The sequence below is a fragment of the Petaurus breviceps genome, unplaced genomic scaffold (assembly GCF_028583685.1).
Source record: "Petaurus breviceps papuanus isolate PSGF00001 unplaced genomic scaffold, PetGlider_PUasm1.0 90451, whole genome shotgun sequence".
NCBI lineage: Eukaryota > Metazoa > Chordata > Mammalia > Diprotodontia > Petauridae > Petaurus > Petaurus breviceps.
Genome location: NW_027187258.1, coordinates 1 through 14342, shown reverse-complemented (window position 1 = coordinate 14342; position 14342 = coordinate 1). Strand labels below are relative to the sequence as shown.

The following is a 14342-nucleotide window of genomic DNA, read 5'->3' as shown; positions in this document are numbered from 1 at the left end:
GGGGAGGGCTTATTATTGGGGAAACACGGTACTAACCGTCATCACGCGCACATGCGTGCGCGCACCCTCAGTCGAGCAGGGGCCTCGGAAGGGAGCAGATGGCAACCAAGCAGCCCCAGCGAGGGTCGGCCCGAGGCGGCGGTGGTCCTCAGAGCCAAAGAGAGGAGATGGAGGCTATGATGGATGCCTGGCACAGACTGGGCACTCTCACTGATCTGCAAGACAATTCTGGTGGCCGGCAGCAGCGGGGCCGCTCCCGCTGGCCCCGCTGGGGCCCCGAAGGAGCGCCACCGCACTTCGCGGCCTCCGGCTCCAGGCTGGGTGCAGGCGCTGCTCAAGAGGAGGGCCCCTCCTGGGACGAGGGCTCCAGGTACTTACGGCTCTCGGCATGGGGGGTGAGGGGGGTACCGAGGGGGCTCCGGGCGCGCACGGCCCCCACCTCACGTGTTTGGGGGGCTGCCGACACGTGAGGCCTGCGTCGCGCAGGCGCCCCCTTCCCCTCCCCCCAAGCCTGGCTGGGGGCTTCCGGTGGGCGAAGTGGCGCACGCGCCGTGTCTCCCTTCTCCTCCGCAGTCCCTGCCCAGACGTGTGGGGAGGTCAGCAGCAGAGGGAGAGCGGGCAGAGCCAGGGCCGCCAGGTGAGCGAGGGCAGTCAGCGGCGCAGGGAGCGCAGGCCCGCCGGCCCGCCCCAGCCCCTGTTCCCCCAGCCGGCGCGAGCCATGAGCGGGAATCCCAACTTGGCGCTCGGGGCCCGCCCCCGGCAGCCCATGGGCGGGCGGGGCCGGGGCCGCCCGCGCGGGCGGGGCCAGAGCCGGGGGGAGCCGCGAGACGCGGCCGAGGAGGCGGGGGCGGGCGGGGCCGGCGGCCGTTGGCGGGCCGTGAGCCCCTCCCCGCCCCCCACGAGCGGCCCGCTGCGCTACTCGCTGCGCTCCCGGGCGCGCGCGGCCCAGGCGGCCCGGGCAGCAGCGGCGGCGGCGGCTGAGGCGGCGGCGGCGGCTGAGGCGGCCGGAGCGGCCGGCGGCGTGGGCGAGGGAGACAGCGAGGGCGAGGGCGGCGGCCCGGATGACGGCCCTTCTACCTTGGCCTTTGGGGCGTCTGGAGCCACGTAAGGATGGAGGGGGCTCTGCGGGGGGGGGGGGGGGGCAGCCTCTGGAAGAGGGAGAGGCGGGGCGCTCAGGGTGAGAAGGCCGGGAGGGGCGGCTTACGGGCTGAAGGGGCGGGGCTTAGCCCGGGAAGGTTTGGCTGCCGGCGGCCCAGTCGGGGGAGGTAAGCCCTCGGAAGCCGGCGGTGTTGGCCCCCCCCCCTCCCCCCCCCGTGGTTTCTGGAAGAGGGAGGGGGAGGACGGCTGCCCCCTCCGCCGGCGCCGGGGCCCAAGGAACAGCCTAAGTCTAATGTGGGGGCGTCAAAGAGACCGGGGTGGGGGGTGGGGGGAGTGCTGGGGGCGAGCGGCTGGTGCGGCTCATTTACCCAATGGGGGGAAGGTAGTGGGAGTGCTTGGGGAACGGGCTTAGTGAGACACCTAGTGGTCCAGTGTGGCTACTGAGTAAGTCTTAAAAAGGAGGGGGACAGTGTGTGTGAAGCATCTTTCTAACAAGATGACCAGGCTGGGTTCCATAGTGCTTTTCAGGATCATGATGCAGCTGTGGGAAACCAATCACCAAGAAAGAAGAGAGGCCCTCACAGAAAGACACTGCAGGCTCCTCTAGAGGTGGGTCTCCTCCTACCCCCTACCCTTTTGTCTTGGCACTCAAGGTCCCTGCATAACCCTCAGGAAGGGAGGAGAGCCCTCTTCCTTGTTACTCTAAGGTTTTTTTTTTCCCAGAGCATCTTCTGTCAGAGGATTCCTTCTTTGTACCTTAGAACCTATTCTTGGAGGTTCCCCCTTCCCCCCAGGGATTGCATTTTGAATAATTTTGGGTCCTTCCTTCAATCATTAGTCTTTCCTTTCACCAACACCTCCAGCTGGGAAGTGAGACTCAGTGGCTCCTGATGCCCCTTAGGCAAGGACAACTTCCTGGATTTAGAGATGCGGGCCTCTTAGAGGAAGCCAAAGTCAGGTACCTCCTGCAGTACGGAAGCTTATTTCTTCTCTCTCTTCTTGCTACTGCAGGTAGAGAAGTCTAACAGTGATGAAGAAAGAGATGAGACCAGCAGGCCAACCTGCCCTGAGGAGGAAGAGGATGAAGAGGAGGAGGGTGCTGAGGCAGGTCTGGGGAGCCTACAGCAGAGGACTCAGTCCAGGATTGAAAAGAAGGTCAGCTTTCCCTTTTCTTCCATTTCAACTTATCTGTCATCCTGCCATCTTTAACACTGTCATTGCTTTTTGTGCTTTGTCATCTCTGTTCCCTTCACCTTCTGATAGTCACCGCCTTCTGTCTCTCCTGAGATGTAACCTGATATCCTCTCCCCAGGTCTGTGAGGTAGTCCAGTACCTGCTAGTGAAGGATCAGACAAAAGTGCCCATCAAACGAACTGGTGAGTGATCTGTTCCCTCTCAACTCAAGCCCCAGGAGCCTGCCTTTACCAGCTGTGCCTTGGGTGGGCTTCCTTCCTGTCCCTGAGAGGAAATGACCCTTAGCTTGTCAGACTTCAGACCTATATTTGTGTCTAGGGGCTTACATTTTTCTCATTAGCTTATCTGAGTAAGTCTCAGAAGCTGGACATAGCCTTTGATCTAAGGGGCACCTTGCATGAAGACCCAGTAAAGGAGGTTGAAGAGGCAGACAGGCTGTAGGACGACTAGGAAAGAACAGTTTGATGAAAACCCAGACGGCAACAAGTAACTGATCTGTGTCCAGTGCTGGGGAAAGGCCACAAGTGAGAGCCTACAGGAGGGGCCTTTAGGCAGGTCTTGGTTTTGGTGGGGAGGAAGTTGGAGCTGTATCTGTTCCTTGTTCACTGTAGACATTGTGAATACTGTAATTAAAGAGTACAAGGAAATGACCACAGAGATCATCAGCCGAGCTGGTCAGATGTTGGAGCAGGTCAGTGGATCCTCCCAAATCATCCAATATTCGCTGGAGAATATCTATCATGATCACCCTCCCTCATTTTGTGGGTGCAAACTAGAGCCCTAGACTCATCCTCATGGGATACTCAAGCCCTTCGTCCATTAGCATTTCAAGCCAATGCCCAAATTCCTCAGGGCATCTGGATGTTAAGTCTAGGGCTGTGTCCTCTCTCCTGCTGTCACCCTGACCCTGAATTTCACCCACTTGTGTTTTGCCTGGAATCTTTTCTACTTCCCAACTCCATCCCGGCCTCTCACCAGCCTTCAAAGCCCAGCTCTATTCTCCCTTCGTGTTAGTTCCTCTAGTCCTGAGAGTTGGACATCCTTTGACCTCTTACCCTTAAATATACCTCATCTTGTCTCCTCTGATATTGGGGTTTGGTTGAATTCTGGTTGATGGCATTTTCCCATGATCCTCAGTTTCCAATCACTTAGAATATTCCCCATCTTCCCCTTATTCAACCCCTCTTCTCTCCCTTGACAGGTGTTTGGAATAGAGTTGAAGGAGATCGATGACAGGGCTCCTGCTTATGTGCTCCTTAACAAATTGGAGCCCCTGGAAGATGACTGCATGAGACCGTAAGAAGGGAGAGTCTGAGCCCTTTCCCCCTTCCTCACATACCCACTCCTAAAGTCCTGGAACCTCCCCTTTCTTCAAGTTCCTGACAGCAAACTGGGGGAAAACTGTCCTGAGCAGGGAACAGATGAGAGGACTTGGTGTGAGGTCCCTGGCCTAGCCTTTGTACCTGAGAGGGGTCCTCAGGAGTGAGTCCCAAGAAGGGAAGATACTCTGGGTCAGTTGAGGATGAGGAAGAGAACTCAAACCAAATCTACAAAAGGCATTTTAGAGCTGGAAGGGACACAGAGGAGGAAACGGAGGCCCACAAGTGACTGAGGCTCCCCAGTGAATTGGCGTAGCTGGTGCTTAGGAGACACAAGAGATCTTGGAGAGACAGGAGAGTGGGGGGGATGGGGACGGTATTTGGTTTGCTGGGCCTTGGGGCTTCCCTTGAAAATCAGCATCTGATTAAGGTGATAGCCTTTTCCATTTGTCTTCCAGAAAACATGATACAGCAAAGATGGGACTTCTGATGGTGATCCTGAGCCTGATTTTCATGAAGGGGAATTCTGCCAAGGAGAGTAAGTTTCCCCAATCCTCCCCTATGGGAGGGAGGTAGGCTGGGAGTCTAAAGGAACCAACCTATACCCATTCACTCCCTTTCTCCTTATTCTCTCTCTCTCTTTCTTCAACAGCTGTGGTTTGGGACATGCTCAGGAGGATGCGACTTAACCCAGAGTACGGTGTAGTGATTGAATACTTTGCCTTCTCTTTTCTCTCTCATTGTCCACCCATGGATGGGATTTGTCAGTGTCTTGCACTCCCACCTCCCCCCACCAGACTGACAGGCAGAATGACTATTTTTTTTCTTTTTTTCTTTTTGGAGGGGCAGTTGGGGTTAAGTGACTTGTGCAAGGTCACATAGCTAGTAAGTGTTAAGTGTCTGAGGCCAGATTTGAACTCAGGTCCTCCTGACTCTAAGGCCAGTGTTTTATTCACTGCACCACCTAGCCACCCCTAGACTCACTGTTTCTGATGGTGCTAGGAGTTGATATGGAAACCCATGAGACTGGGTATTCTCCCCCAGCCCTTTGGATCCTTGTAGCTGTGCTGAGAAGGCCAGGCCAAGGATAAGAATGAAATCCAGCTCTGGCTTCTTCATTGAATTCTAGGACCAGAAGGCCCATTGGAACTCACCCATGTTTTATAGATGAAGAAAGTGAGCTTCAGAGAAGGCTCTGCATTAAAAAAAACATCCATCTTCATTTTCTTAGAGAATAATGTACATTTCCTCCCCACATCCTGGTTTCTTCAGCAGTTCCCTGGGTTTTGTTATCTGCCAATAGACACTTTGGTCTATACCAGATTTTCCCTCAGTCTCTGACCTCATCTTCTGGCCTCCTATGTCCAAAACTGGAAGAGGCTTTAAGAACCAGTCTGCTAAGAGATCCTTTAGGAGCTGGTCAGACTAGTTGCCCTCAGTGGAATCTTGGCTTGTTCCAAGATGGAGAAGCAATGAGAAGTCAAAGAGGCTCTTCCCGCCAGGGTTGGGCATCACTTGGGCTAAGGGGCCTTCCAGCTCCACATCCTCTGTCTTCACAACTGAATAGCATAAATTGTAACTATTACAAAGGCTTTTCGAGGTTGTTCAGGCCATCCTCGCTCCCAGGTTGAGGAATGTGTTCTGAAGCCATCTCTGCTCAGAGACCTCCTGTCCCCTGAATGAGTCCATTTGATTGTGGGACATCGGTTATTCCTGGCAGGGCTTTTCTCATGATAATTTGCTATCTGTCTCCCTATACTTCTCACTTACTGCTCCTGACCCTGCTCTGGGCATCCTAGCAGAACAAACCTGAATTTTTCTTTCCTGTAACAGCCCTTTATGGCAGCTAGAGAGCACTGCAGGGGCTAGAGCACTGCGCTGGGAGTCAGGGAGACCTGAGAGTTCAAATCCTGCCTCAGACAGTATCTGGGCGACCCTGGACAAATCACTTAGCCTGTTTGCTTCAGTTTCCTCATCTGTCAAATGAACTGGAGAAGGAAACGCAAACCCCTCCAGTATCCCTGCCAAAAAAACCCTGAATGTGTTCCTGAGGAGTTGGACACCATTAAAACAATTGAATAACAACAATGGCCCTTTAGAGAGCCTCCGCCTGAGGCTTCGCTTTCTCAGGGTAAATGTGGCCTAGTTCTCTCAAGGGCTTATTTCCTTGAGAACTGTCTCTGTCTCTGACTTTGTTGCCTAGGTGATTCCTTTGCATAAGTTAAATGGTTTTTCCTTCTGTCTTCAGCAAAAAGCATCCCCTCTTCGGGGATGTGAAGAAGCTGGTCACTGATGAATTTGTCTGCCAGAGGTGAGTTGGTACGGCCTGAGCAGGCGTCCCCAGAGCCCTAGCACTGCTTCACTTTGGGCATAGGGAGGTTGATTTGGGTTGGATCCTCTTTTCCTACCAGTTCATTGTGCTAGGTTTCCTTGTGCAGGTCTCTCCCTCTCTCAGCCATCAAATGTTGATAACAATGCTTACTCTAGCTCCTTTACATAGTAATTGTAGGTAAAGTGCTTTGGCAGTCTTGGGGCATGAATCATTGTCAGCCCTTTGGTTTCCATGGTCATCTGTTGCGCTTTCTCTGTCACAAGCAGCCTCGTACTGGCATAGAGATCCCCCTCGGCCCTTGGCTGGCAAGAACGGTGTGATCAGAGCAGTCGGCAGAGAGCGTGGCCAGGCTGTTTACCACACACCGCACAGTAAACCCCATGAGGTCCTTCAATCACAGGGGGGCAGAAGTGCTTGCCCCACTGTCTCTCAGTTGACCATACACATCCAGTCCTCACAGCTTCGTAGCTCACAAGAGCATAAGATCATGGGAAGCATTGGGCCTGGGCTTGACCTTGGTTGTGCCTCTGTCCCTGGGAATCTGGGTGGAGGGAAAAGACCAAGCTTGGAGATGAGGGCTTTGTTTTCCCTCGTCCCCAAGGTATTTGGAGTACAACCGGATTCCTTACACTGACCCTGAGGAATACGAGTTCCTCTGGGGACCCAGAGCTTTCCTAGAGACCAGCAAGATGCAGGTCCTTCGCTTTGTGGCTAAGGTAGGGAGCAGCATGAGCGGGGTGAGGTGGGGCAGATCAGGGGTCCTTTCTCTGCAGAGCCCCTTGGCTTCTAACAGCTGACTATCTCTATCTCTCATAGATCCAAAGGAGGGACCCTCAGAGCTGGGCGGTCCAATACAATGAAGCCCTTAGGGAGGAGGCTGCTACTGCAGCCTCGGCCTCTGCCTCCTCCTCGGCTTCTGCTGCTGCCTCCTCCTCCACCGCTATCGCTGCCTCAGCCTTGGCTTTGGCTGAGGCCGAGGCAGAGCCCGAAGATGAGGATGAGGATGAGGATGAGGATGAGGATGAGGATGAAGCCGAAGCCTGTGCCTCTGCCTCTGCCAGTTTCCTGGAGTAGGAGAGTGCCCCGTGGAGGTGGCTTTTCCAAAGCACAAGAAGCATCGTTTTCCACGAGCTATGTGCACAGTAGTTGAGTTAGGACCTATCCCTTCTGTAGTCCAGGTCCAATAAAATTGCAAGTTGATCTCTGTGGTTTCTTTGTGCACCTCTGGGCCTGCCCCTGTGGGCTTTGAGGATGACATCCCCCAGACATTCCCTGGCCTTGAGGAGCTGGGCTCCTTGGAGGGGTGGCAGGTGGAAGGGAGTGCTTGCTTGGTCTTGGAGCCACAGATACGACAGTCTACCTCCCACTCCCCTTGGTCCCGCCTGTATGGATAGGGGCAAACTCAGCCCCAATGCCTTGCAGTTCCTTGGGGGTGCCTGGTGTGGAGTAGGAGCTTAATCAATGCTTTTCCTCTTCCCAACCAAATAAATGACATTCTTGGGCTCCCTAAGATTTTGCTGAAATAGCTTCCAGACTCTGGTTGTGCTGGAAGACTCAGCTGGCCTCAGTGTCACATTAGTGTGGAGCCATTTCATTTGTGTCTGACTCTCCATGACCCTCTTTTGGGGTTTTCTTGGTAAAGAGGCTAGAGTGGTTTGGCCATTTCCTTCCCCAGCTCCTTTTACAGATGAGAAAGTTGAGGCAAAGGGTGAAGTGACTTGGCCAGGGTCACATGGCTAGAGTGGGTCTAAGACCAGATTTGAATTTGAGAAGGTGAGTCTTTCTGACTCCAGGCCCAGCGCTCTGTCTGCCGTGCCCTCTAGTTGCCCCATAACATCATGACCTTTCTCAAATGAGAGGCTACCTCTTCTGTCCTGGGGCCTTGGGAGTTGGTTAGCTTGAGCAGCCTCAACCGGGAGGCAGGAGGGAGCCAGCAGACACTTCCCACTCCAGTCAGGCACAGGTAGAGATGGGGGCTGGCCCTGGGATACTGTGCCCTACGACTTGGCGTCAGAGAGTTGCCTAGGACACTAATGGAAGGCCACAGACAGGCATGGGGGTGAGGCTAGGCCCAGGTCTTGCTGGCCCTAAGGCCCATTTGCTTCTCCATAGAGATTTAGCCACACATTGCAAGCCCAAGATGCAGCATCAAGTTGTGTGTTTGGGTTTTGAGGCAGGAGAATTCACAGGACTCTTCTCTTCAGAGCCAGCTGCTTCCTGAGGGGTTGTCTAATCCGACCTCTTCAACTGTTTTAGAGAAGGCAGAGATTGATTGGGGATAAACCAGTCCAACTCTCTGCAGGGCTGTGATGGTGCTGGTGTCCCCCAGGGAGTTGTGGTGGCCCAAGAGTGTCATGAGAGCACACTGATGGCCTCCCCCTCATGGAGGCCCCAGTTTCTGTTGGGATTGGCTGGCAAGTGACCCATGGGAAGTGCTCCAAAATGCCAGTGGGTTGGATTGAGCAGGCTGACCATTTCCGATGATCTCACACAGAGAACTTAATGATTTTATTGTGCTGAAGGGTAAGTACATAGAGGGCTGGATCAACTGCTTTGGTTTCAGCATGCAAACTGGGGGTGCCTTGAGACACTTCATCTGTGCAAGGCCTGGTGGCCTTGGGGTCAGCCCTCAGTTGTGCCCCTGGAAATCCAGGCTAGCTTTCTTCCCTATCCTTTTGTGTCATTGGCTTCTCTCCTTTTTCCCCAGCCCCCCACCCCCTTTGCCTATCTGCCTGGCTTTGGTCTCTGTTCAGCTGTGGGGTTGGACAGCTGGATGGGGGACGCAGGTATGAGAAGAGAAGGTGGCGCTGTGGCCAGCCCCAGGATGCTCAATAGTGAGCTGGCACCGTGTCCAGTGCTTCTTCAGGTTCACGCGTGACGTCCACATTCTGTAACAATAGGATGGCAATGTGGGACAGATTCCGGACTGGAAACCCAGGAGCCCTGGGGCCTGGCCTCACTCTTGCTATCTTACTGTGGGCCCTTGGGCAAGGGCTTTCCCTTCTGCTTTCTTAGCCTCAGTCCCATCCCTCCCGTCCGCCGCCCCCCCCCCCCCCAAGCAAGTCAGGGACCTTTTTAGTCCTGACATTCTGTGACTCCAGCTCATTCAGGCTTCAGAGCTCTGGACAGAATGCTCTGGCCTTCGGAGCCATTTTCAGCCCTCTCTGGTCTGCTTGCTCCCCTCTTCCTCAGGGGCACCTTCCACTCCTCCAGCACTGGGTTTTCCACACAGTGAGGATGGCAGTGGCAGGACAAAACACTGCTTATTAGTAGTGCTGACTAGGGGCAGCTGGGTGGTACAGTGGTTAGAGCCTTGGACTTAGAGTCAGGGAGAACTGAGTTCAAAGCTGGCCCCAGACACTTACTAGCTGTGTGACCCTGGGCAAGTCATGTCATTGCTGCCTGTCTCAGTTTCCTCATCTGTAAAATGGGGACAATAATAGCACCTACCTGCTAGGGGTGTGAGGTTCCAATGAAATTGTAAAGTGCTTAGCCTAATGCCAGGCACCTAGCGCATGCTTGCCATGCGTCTGCCTTGAGGCTGAGTGGGGAGGAGAGGCTCCGGCCTGGCCAGGAGCTCTGTGCCAGGGCTACTGTCTCCTGACCCCCTCTTCCCTGCTCCTCGCCTGCATTGCTAGGACCATCACCGGTCCTCAGAAGATTCTTGGTTGAACTATTGAAGCCAGCCAGCAGGTTGTAGCCAGTCAGGCAGGAAGAAATCAGTGGAGTGGAGCCCCCCAAGAGCCTCCCTGGGCCGAGGGAGAAGGGAGGTTTACCTGAGCGTTCAGGGAAGGGAGGGCTTCACTCAGGTCTTCGAAGTAGGGCTGTTTGGTTGGTGGGGGGCTGGCCAGAGGAACAGGATGGAAGTTCCTGTGTGTGGGAGCATGGCTAGCTGAGCAAATGGAGGGGGGTGGGGCAGGAGAGGGACGGCCAAAATACAGGTGACATTCCCTGTTTCCAGCCCAACTCCTAGGCCAGCCCTTTGTGAACCCTTCCTGGATTACTCCAGCTCATGGAAAGGGAGACACAAGAAGAGGGGGAGGCTGGACATGAGAACAGTTCGGGGCCAGTTCTGTTTTGGGGCACTTCCAACCAAGCACCACTTAACAGCCATAGACTCTTGGAGCCAAAAGGAACTTAGTGACTGGCTCCAATTAACACAGATGAGGAAACTGAGGCCCAACAGAGAGAGGAGGGTACCTTCTGGTCTCTTGACTCCCCCTGGCCTCTCCCCTAGAAACATGACAGACACAGGTGGTGTCTTGGCTGTGAGATCTCCCTTTTGAGATCACTCTGCCCAGCTAGCTGCCCGCTTTCCAGACAAAGAAACTTAGGATCCAGTAGGAGGATAGGAAGAACTGTAGTATTACCCCCAGCCATCTCCCACCCCTAATGAGAACACAGTGGAAGCAACATGTCCCTTAGCTACAAGATCCTGCCTTGAATTAGGAAGTCCAAGTCATGGCCCCACAGTTGCCTGTCTGAGTTGCCTGGTGATGGGCAGCCCTCTCATCCATACCCCCTCGTCTGGCCTGACCCTGAAGCGTAACAGGGTGGCTGACTGGCAGTCAGGCTATGCCCACAGTGAAGGATCTGCCAAAACCCCTTCTGTTGGCTGATCTAGTCTTGCCTCAGGGCACTGCCTTCCCATGCTAACAGGGGTCAGGGCCTGCCTAGCCCCACTGAGGCAGCAGCTCTGGGGCCACATTCTGCCTGCCCACCTACCTCAGGCTTCTCCCGGTGGGTGTTCACTGCCTCCACATTCAGGTAAATGGACTCGACTTTGCAACCTGAGAATGGGGTAAGGGGGAGAACATCCTGTCAGTTCCGCCACACTAACAAATGGAAAGGGTCTTGAATGGTCGCCAAGCTCAACCCTGCATTGACAGAGACAGACAGAAAGGAAGGGGGAGAAAGAAGGGAGGAGGAGACAGAGGAGGGGAAGGGAGAAAGGAAGAGAGAGGAAAGGGACAGAAAAAGAAAAGGGAGGGGGAAGGAGAAAGAGGGGAGGGGGAGAGAGAAAGAAGAGGGGGGAAAGGAAGAGGAAGAGAAAGAAGAGAGGAGGGATAGAAATGGGAAGAAAGTAGGGAGGAGGAAACTAGAGAAAAGGAGGGAGCTCAGGTCCGAGGGGCTGATGGGGCAGCAGAGGGGCCTGAGAAACAGCAGGCAGGACCCAGGGGGAGACATGAGCCATGTACCCGAGGCAGCAGAGAGGTCAAGGATGAGGAGTGAGAGCAGGTCCTTGAGTTTCCCTATCACAAGATGAGCACAGAACCTTTGGTTCTGGTGCAAGGTTGAGGTTGGAAGCCAGACTGTCAAGGATTAGGAAGAGAAAGAGCAGTGGAGGCAGCAGGTGTCTGGCTCCTTTTAAGAAGTTGGGGTGGGGGGGCTAGCTGGCTCAGTGAGTAGAGCACCGGCCCTGGAGTCAGGAGGACCTGAGTTCAAATCCAGCCTCAGACACTTAACACAAAACTAGCCATGTGACCTTGGGCAAGTCACTTAACCCCAATAGCCATGCCTTCCCCCCTCCAAAAAGCAAAAGAAAAAAAAAAGTTGAGCTGGGAAAGGGCCAAGAAGGAGGATGTGAACTGAAGTACTTGTGTATCTTCACACTAGGAGTGTGAAGGCTTTGCTGTGAGCATCGTACTCTGCTCCTGACTTGCTAGATGGCAGATCTCTTGGCCCTAGTCTTTCTGTCTGGAAAATGGGTATGCATTTGGCTGGAAGGGGAAGAGGAGGAGCATTGGATGACTCCATGAATCCCATCCGAGTGTGATCTGTGCTGTCTGGTGTTGGGTACATTGTGGCACTCACCGTAAGCCACTGGGGTGAGTTTGAGGACCGTGTGCAGGGGACATTTGAGATAAGGCAGCTCCTCTGGAAGGGAAGGAAGAAAGGATCGGCCAGAGGAAAGACCACCTGTCCATCTGTCCACTGTGGGGATTTCCGCCCGTTCATTCCCCCAGCCCCTCTCCATATCTATCTGTACCCACTGCCCAAAGCACAAGCCAGTATATCATTCTGGGACGGGGAGGATGGTGCAGGTGACAACCCCACCCGTGTTCCTGAAGGTCTCTACCAATGGAAGGCATGGCCAGTAGACTGGCTCCCAGGTGATAACCTCTTTGGCCATGGCAACCCACAGAACAAAGATCTGCAAAGTGTGACCACAAGTGACCATGTCCTTAAGGGAGCCTACAGCATGGCATGGCATGGCCAGCTCATATGGTATCAAAACTGGAGGGGGACCTGATTGGCCCTGGAGGATTGGGAAGAGGAGCGGGTCCATAGACACGGGATCCATGGGCCTGGCCGAGGGAGCTCCCTAGTGAGGAGACTCCTTGTGCTGATGCAGACTGACATCTGCTTGCTTTGCAATATAGTCTTACAGAGTGGCTGGGGCCCTGAGAACTGCAGTGACATAGCCAGAGTCACTCAACCACTTGATCAGAAGACTGAAACCCGAAGAATACCTCCCATTTCTCAACTATTTGCAAGCCTGTAAGGTGGTTATTGTGGAGGGAAGCAGAAGCTAAGGGGTTAGGGATGTATCCAGGGTCACTCCCTAGCTGAGGAGTTTCTGAGTTGTGTACGTTGTACCCCCCTGCTCTGGGATGCAACCCGAGTTAGGCTGAGCCTCCCCACCAGATGCCCTGATGGACACTGCCCTTCCAGAGGAAGTGCTCCCCTGGCACCTCCAAGTCACGGCACTTTTGGGGGCAATAATGCTTCTGTTAATCTACCCTATGTAGCACTAGGCACCCGCTCCGTGTCTGAAGCTTTCCTGGTAGGTAGCATCTTTTTTGCAAATGGCATTTAGTAATAATGCTAGTCTATCTCTTACTAAAGAGGTCTGTTCATCTTTTTTTCCTTTTAATTAAATATTGATATATCTTGTCCTAAGCAAATCACGTAGGACCACACAGAGCGATCAAGGCCTTCTCCCACTGGCTGTATCTGCTTTGGATTTAAGGGTGTTCACTAAGGACTTTACCAACACCTGGTGAGTGCCCCCTTCCTTCCCCTACATGCTCACCCCCACCGGGGTGGGCCAGTCTTTGCCTGGGATCTGGCAAGATGTTTGGAGTTACCTGCACTCTTATCCAGAAAGTAGGCCAGGAGACAACGCATCACAGCCTGGTGGCAGATCACCAGCACATTCTCCTGACGCTCCAGTTCCATGATCACGGGCTCCAGACGCTGTACCAAATCCTCATAGGACTAGAAAGGAGAGACAGACCCTGGTGTGAGCAAGGGAGGGGAGCACAGACCACAGGTGCGCCAGGGCATCCTGGGAGTGTCCCTGGAGGCATCCTTGGGGGTGTCTCTGGGGGGCATGTGGGGGTGGGGGAGATAGACTTCTTGCACATAGCTTTGTCCTTGAGCTCTGTAGCTAGCTCTGGGAAAGCCCTTCCCACCCACCCCCCAAACCTATTGCTGGCACCCCTGGTACTCAGATTCTTTTGCAGTACAATGAGCCTGATGCCCCTTGTCTGCAGGGCATGAGGTCAGGGGTAGGAAAGCTCTAAAGGCCATCGGCATGTCCCTCACTCCATTGGCCAAGAGTGCATCTCAGCTTCCCAGGAAGTCAGAATCAAAATGGCTTAGCGATGAGGGAGTAAGGGAGTGAGATGTAACTTGTTTCTCCCCCCCATGAGCCAGGTCATTTTGCACCAAGGTGCTGATCGTGGGTGCTCCCTCCTGGGCCACTGCAGCCCAGATAGGGGCATACTGTGGATGGAGTCTCGCCAGTAGGGAGTGAGTGGAAGGCATCCGGGGGGAGGGGCGGGGGGGCGGGGGCCTCCCTCACCTCTCCCTTGGGGTAGCGGTAGCGATATTTGTCTTGGTCTCGAAGTGCAAATTCCTCTGGGTAGTGTTCTTGGATTTCCTCGTAAGTCATCTCTTCACAGACACCCTGAAATGCAGCATCAATAAAGGGGGCAGGAAAGTGATCTGGGATGTGGGCACACGCAGGCGCACATGCTCGGATCTGCTTTCACTCTGTGTCTGGCTTCAGTGCACATTGGGGGAATATGCATGTATGCTTCTGGAGTGTGTGTGTGTGCATGTGTGTGTGTGCGTGCGTGCATGCGTGTGCCTCTGGCACAGGTGTGAGTCTGTGGGGTGGGTGTCAGTGGGTGTGTCTGATAGTATTTGTGAGAGGATCTGTATCTGTGTACAGCTATAACTGTGTGTGTGTGTGGTGTGTGTGTGTGGTGTGTGTGTGGTGTGTGTGTGTGTGTGTGTGTGTGTGTGTGTGGTTGGGTGTCTGTAGTATCTGTGTGTATTTTTACTGCTTGTGTTTGGCTCTAGTTGTGCGTGTGTGTGTGTCTCTGGCATGTCTCTAGCTATGTGCCCTGTTCAGTATGTCTGTGGAGTGTGCATGGATGGGTTTTTTT

At 54.2% G+C, this 14342-nt stretch overlaps 2 protein-coding genes across 3 annotated transcripts in view; one reads left to right on the top strand and one right to left on the bottom strand.

The window, feature by feature from the left end:
* The window catches only part of LOC138141648 (trophinin-like), a 43826-nt gene extending 36683 nt beyond the window's left edge, over positions 1–7143 (top strand). Inside the window, exons 2-13 of the mRNA XM_069062376.1 lie at positions 72–370; positions 574–1104; positions 1617–1707; positions 2110–2253; positions 2411–2474; positions 2904–2983; positions 3494–3588; positions 4070–4149; positions 4264–4306; positions 5860–5922; positions 6545–6659; positions 6760–7143. Of these exons, the coding sequence (XP_068918477.1) occupies positions 72–370; positions 574–1104; positions 1617–1707; positions 2110–2253; positions 2411–2474; positions 2904–2983; positions 3494–3588; positions 4070–4149; positions 4264–4306; positions 5860–5922; positions 6545–6659; positions 6760–7017 (1863 nt within the window). The 3' untranslated portion in view covers positions 7018–7143. The remainder of the gene's footprint in view (positions 1–71; positions 371–573; positions 1105–1616; positions 1708–2109; positions 2254–2410; positions 2475–2903; positions 2984–3493; positions 3589–4069; positions 4150–4263; positions 4307–5859; positions 5923–6544; positions 6660–6759) is intronic.
* A 1280-nt stretch (positions 7144–8423) lies between these two features.
* LOC138177804 (6-phosphofructo-2-kinase/fructose-2,6-bisphosphatase 1) lies at positions 8424–13970 on the bottom strand. 2 transcript variants are annotated; one of them, XM_069109004.1, is made up of 5 exons: positions 13754–13917; positions 13035–13164; positions 11758–11820; positions 10669–10733; positions 8424–8831 (listed from the first exon to the last, which is right to left on the bottom strand). In XM_069109004.1, the coding sequence occupies exons 1-5, from the start codon at positions 13841–13843 to the stop codon at positions 8772–8774; spliced, it is 408 nt and encodes a 135-aa protein (XP_068965105.1). In that variant the 5' UTR covers positions 13844–13917; the 3' UTR covers positions 8424–8771. The 2 variants fall into 2 exon arrangements, with proteins under 2 accessions (XP_068965105.1, XP_068965106.1); XM_069109005.1 differs by lacking the exon at positions 11758–11820 and having other exon boundaries at positions 13754–13970.
* Between the last annotated feature and the right edge of the window lie 372 nt (positions 13971–14342).

Bases quoted from the DNA above. Each gene is read 5' to 3' on its own strand.
- LOC138177804 (XM_069109004.1), bottom strand. From the start codon at position 13,843: ATGACTTACGAGGAAATCCAAGAACACTACCCAGAGGAATTTGCACTT. The intron at 13,165-13,753 runs GTGAGGGAGGCC...TCTCCTTTCTAG, and splicing joins ACCGCTACCCCAAGGGAGAG to TCCTATGAGGATTTGGTACA. The intron at 11,821-13,034 runs GTAACTCCAAAC...CTTCCCTTCCAG, and splicing joins CTTTCTGGATAAGAGTGCAG to AGGAGCTGCCTTATCTCAAA.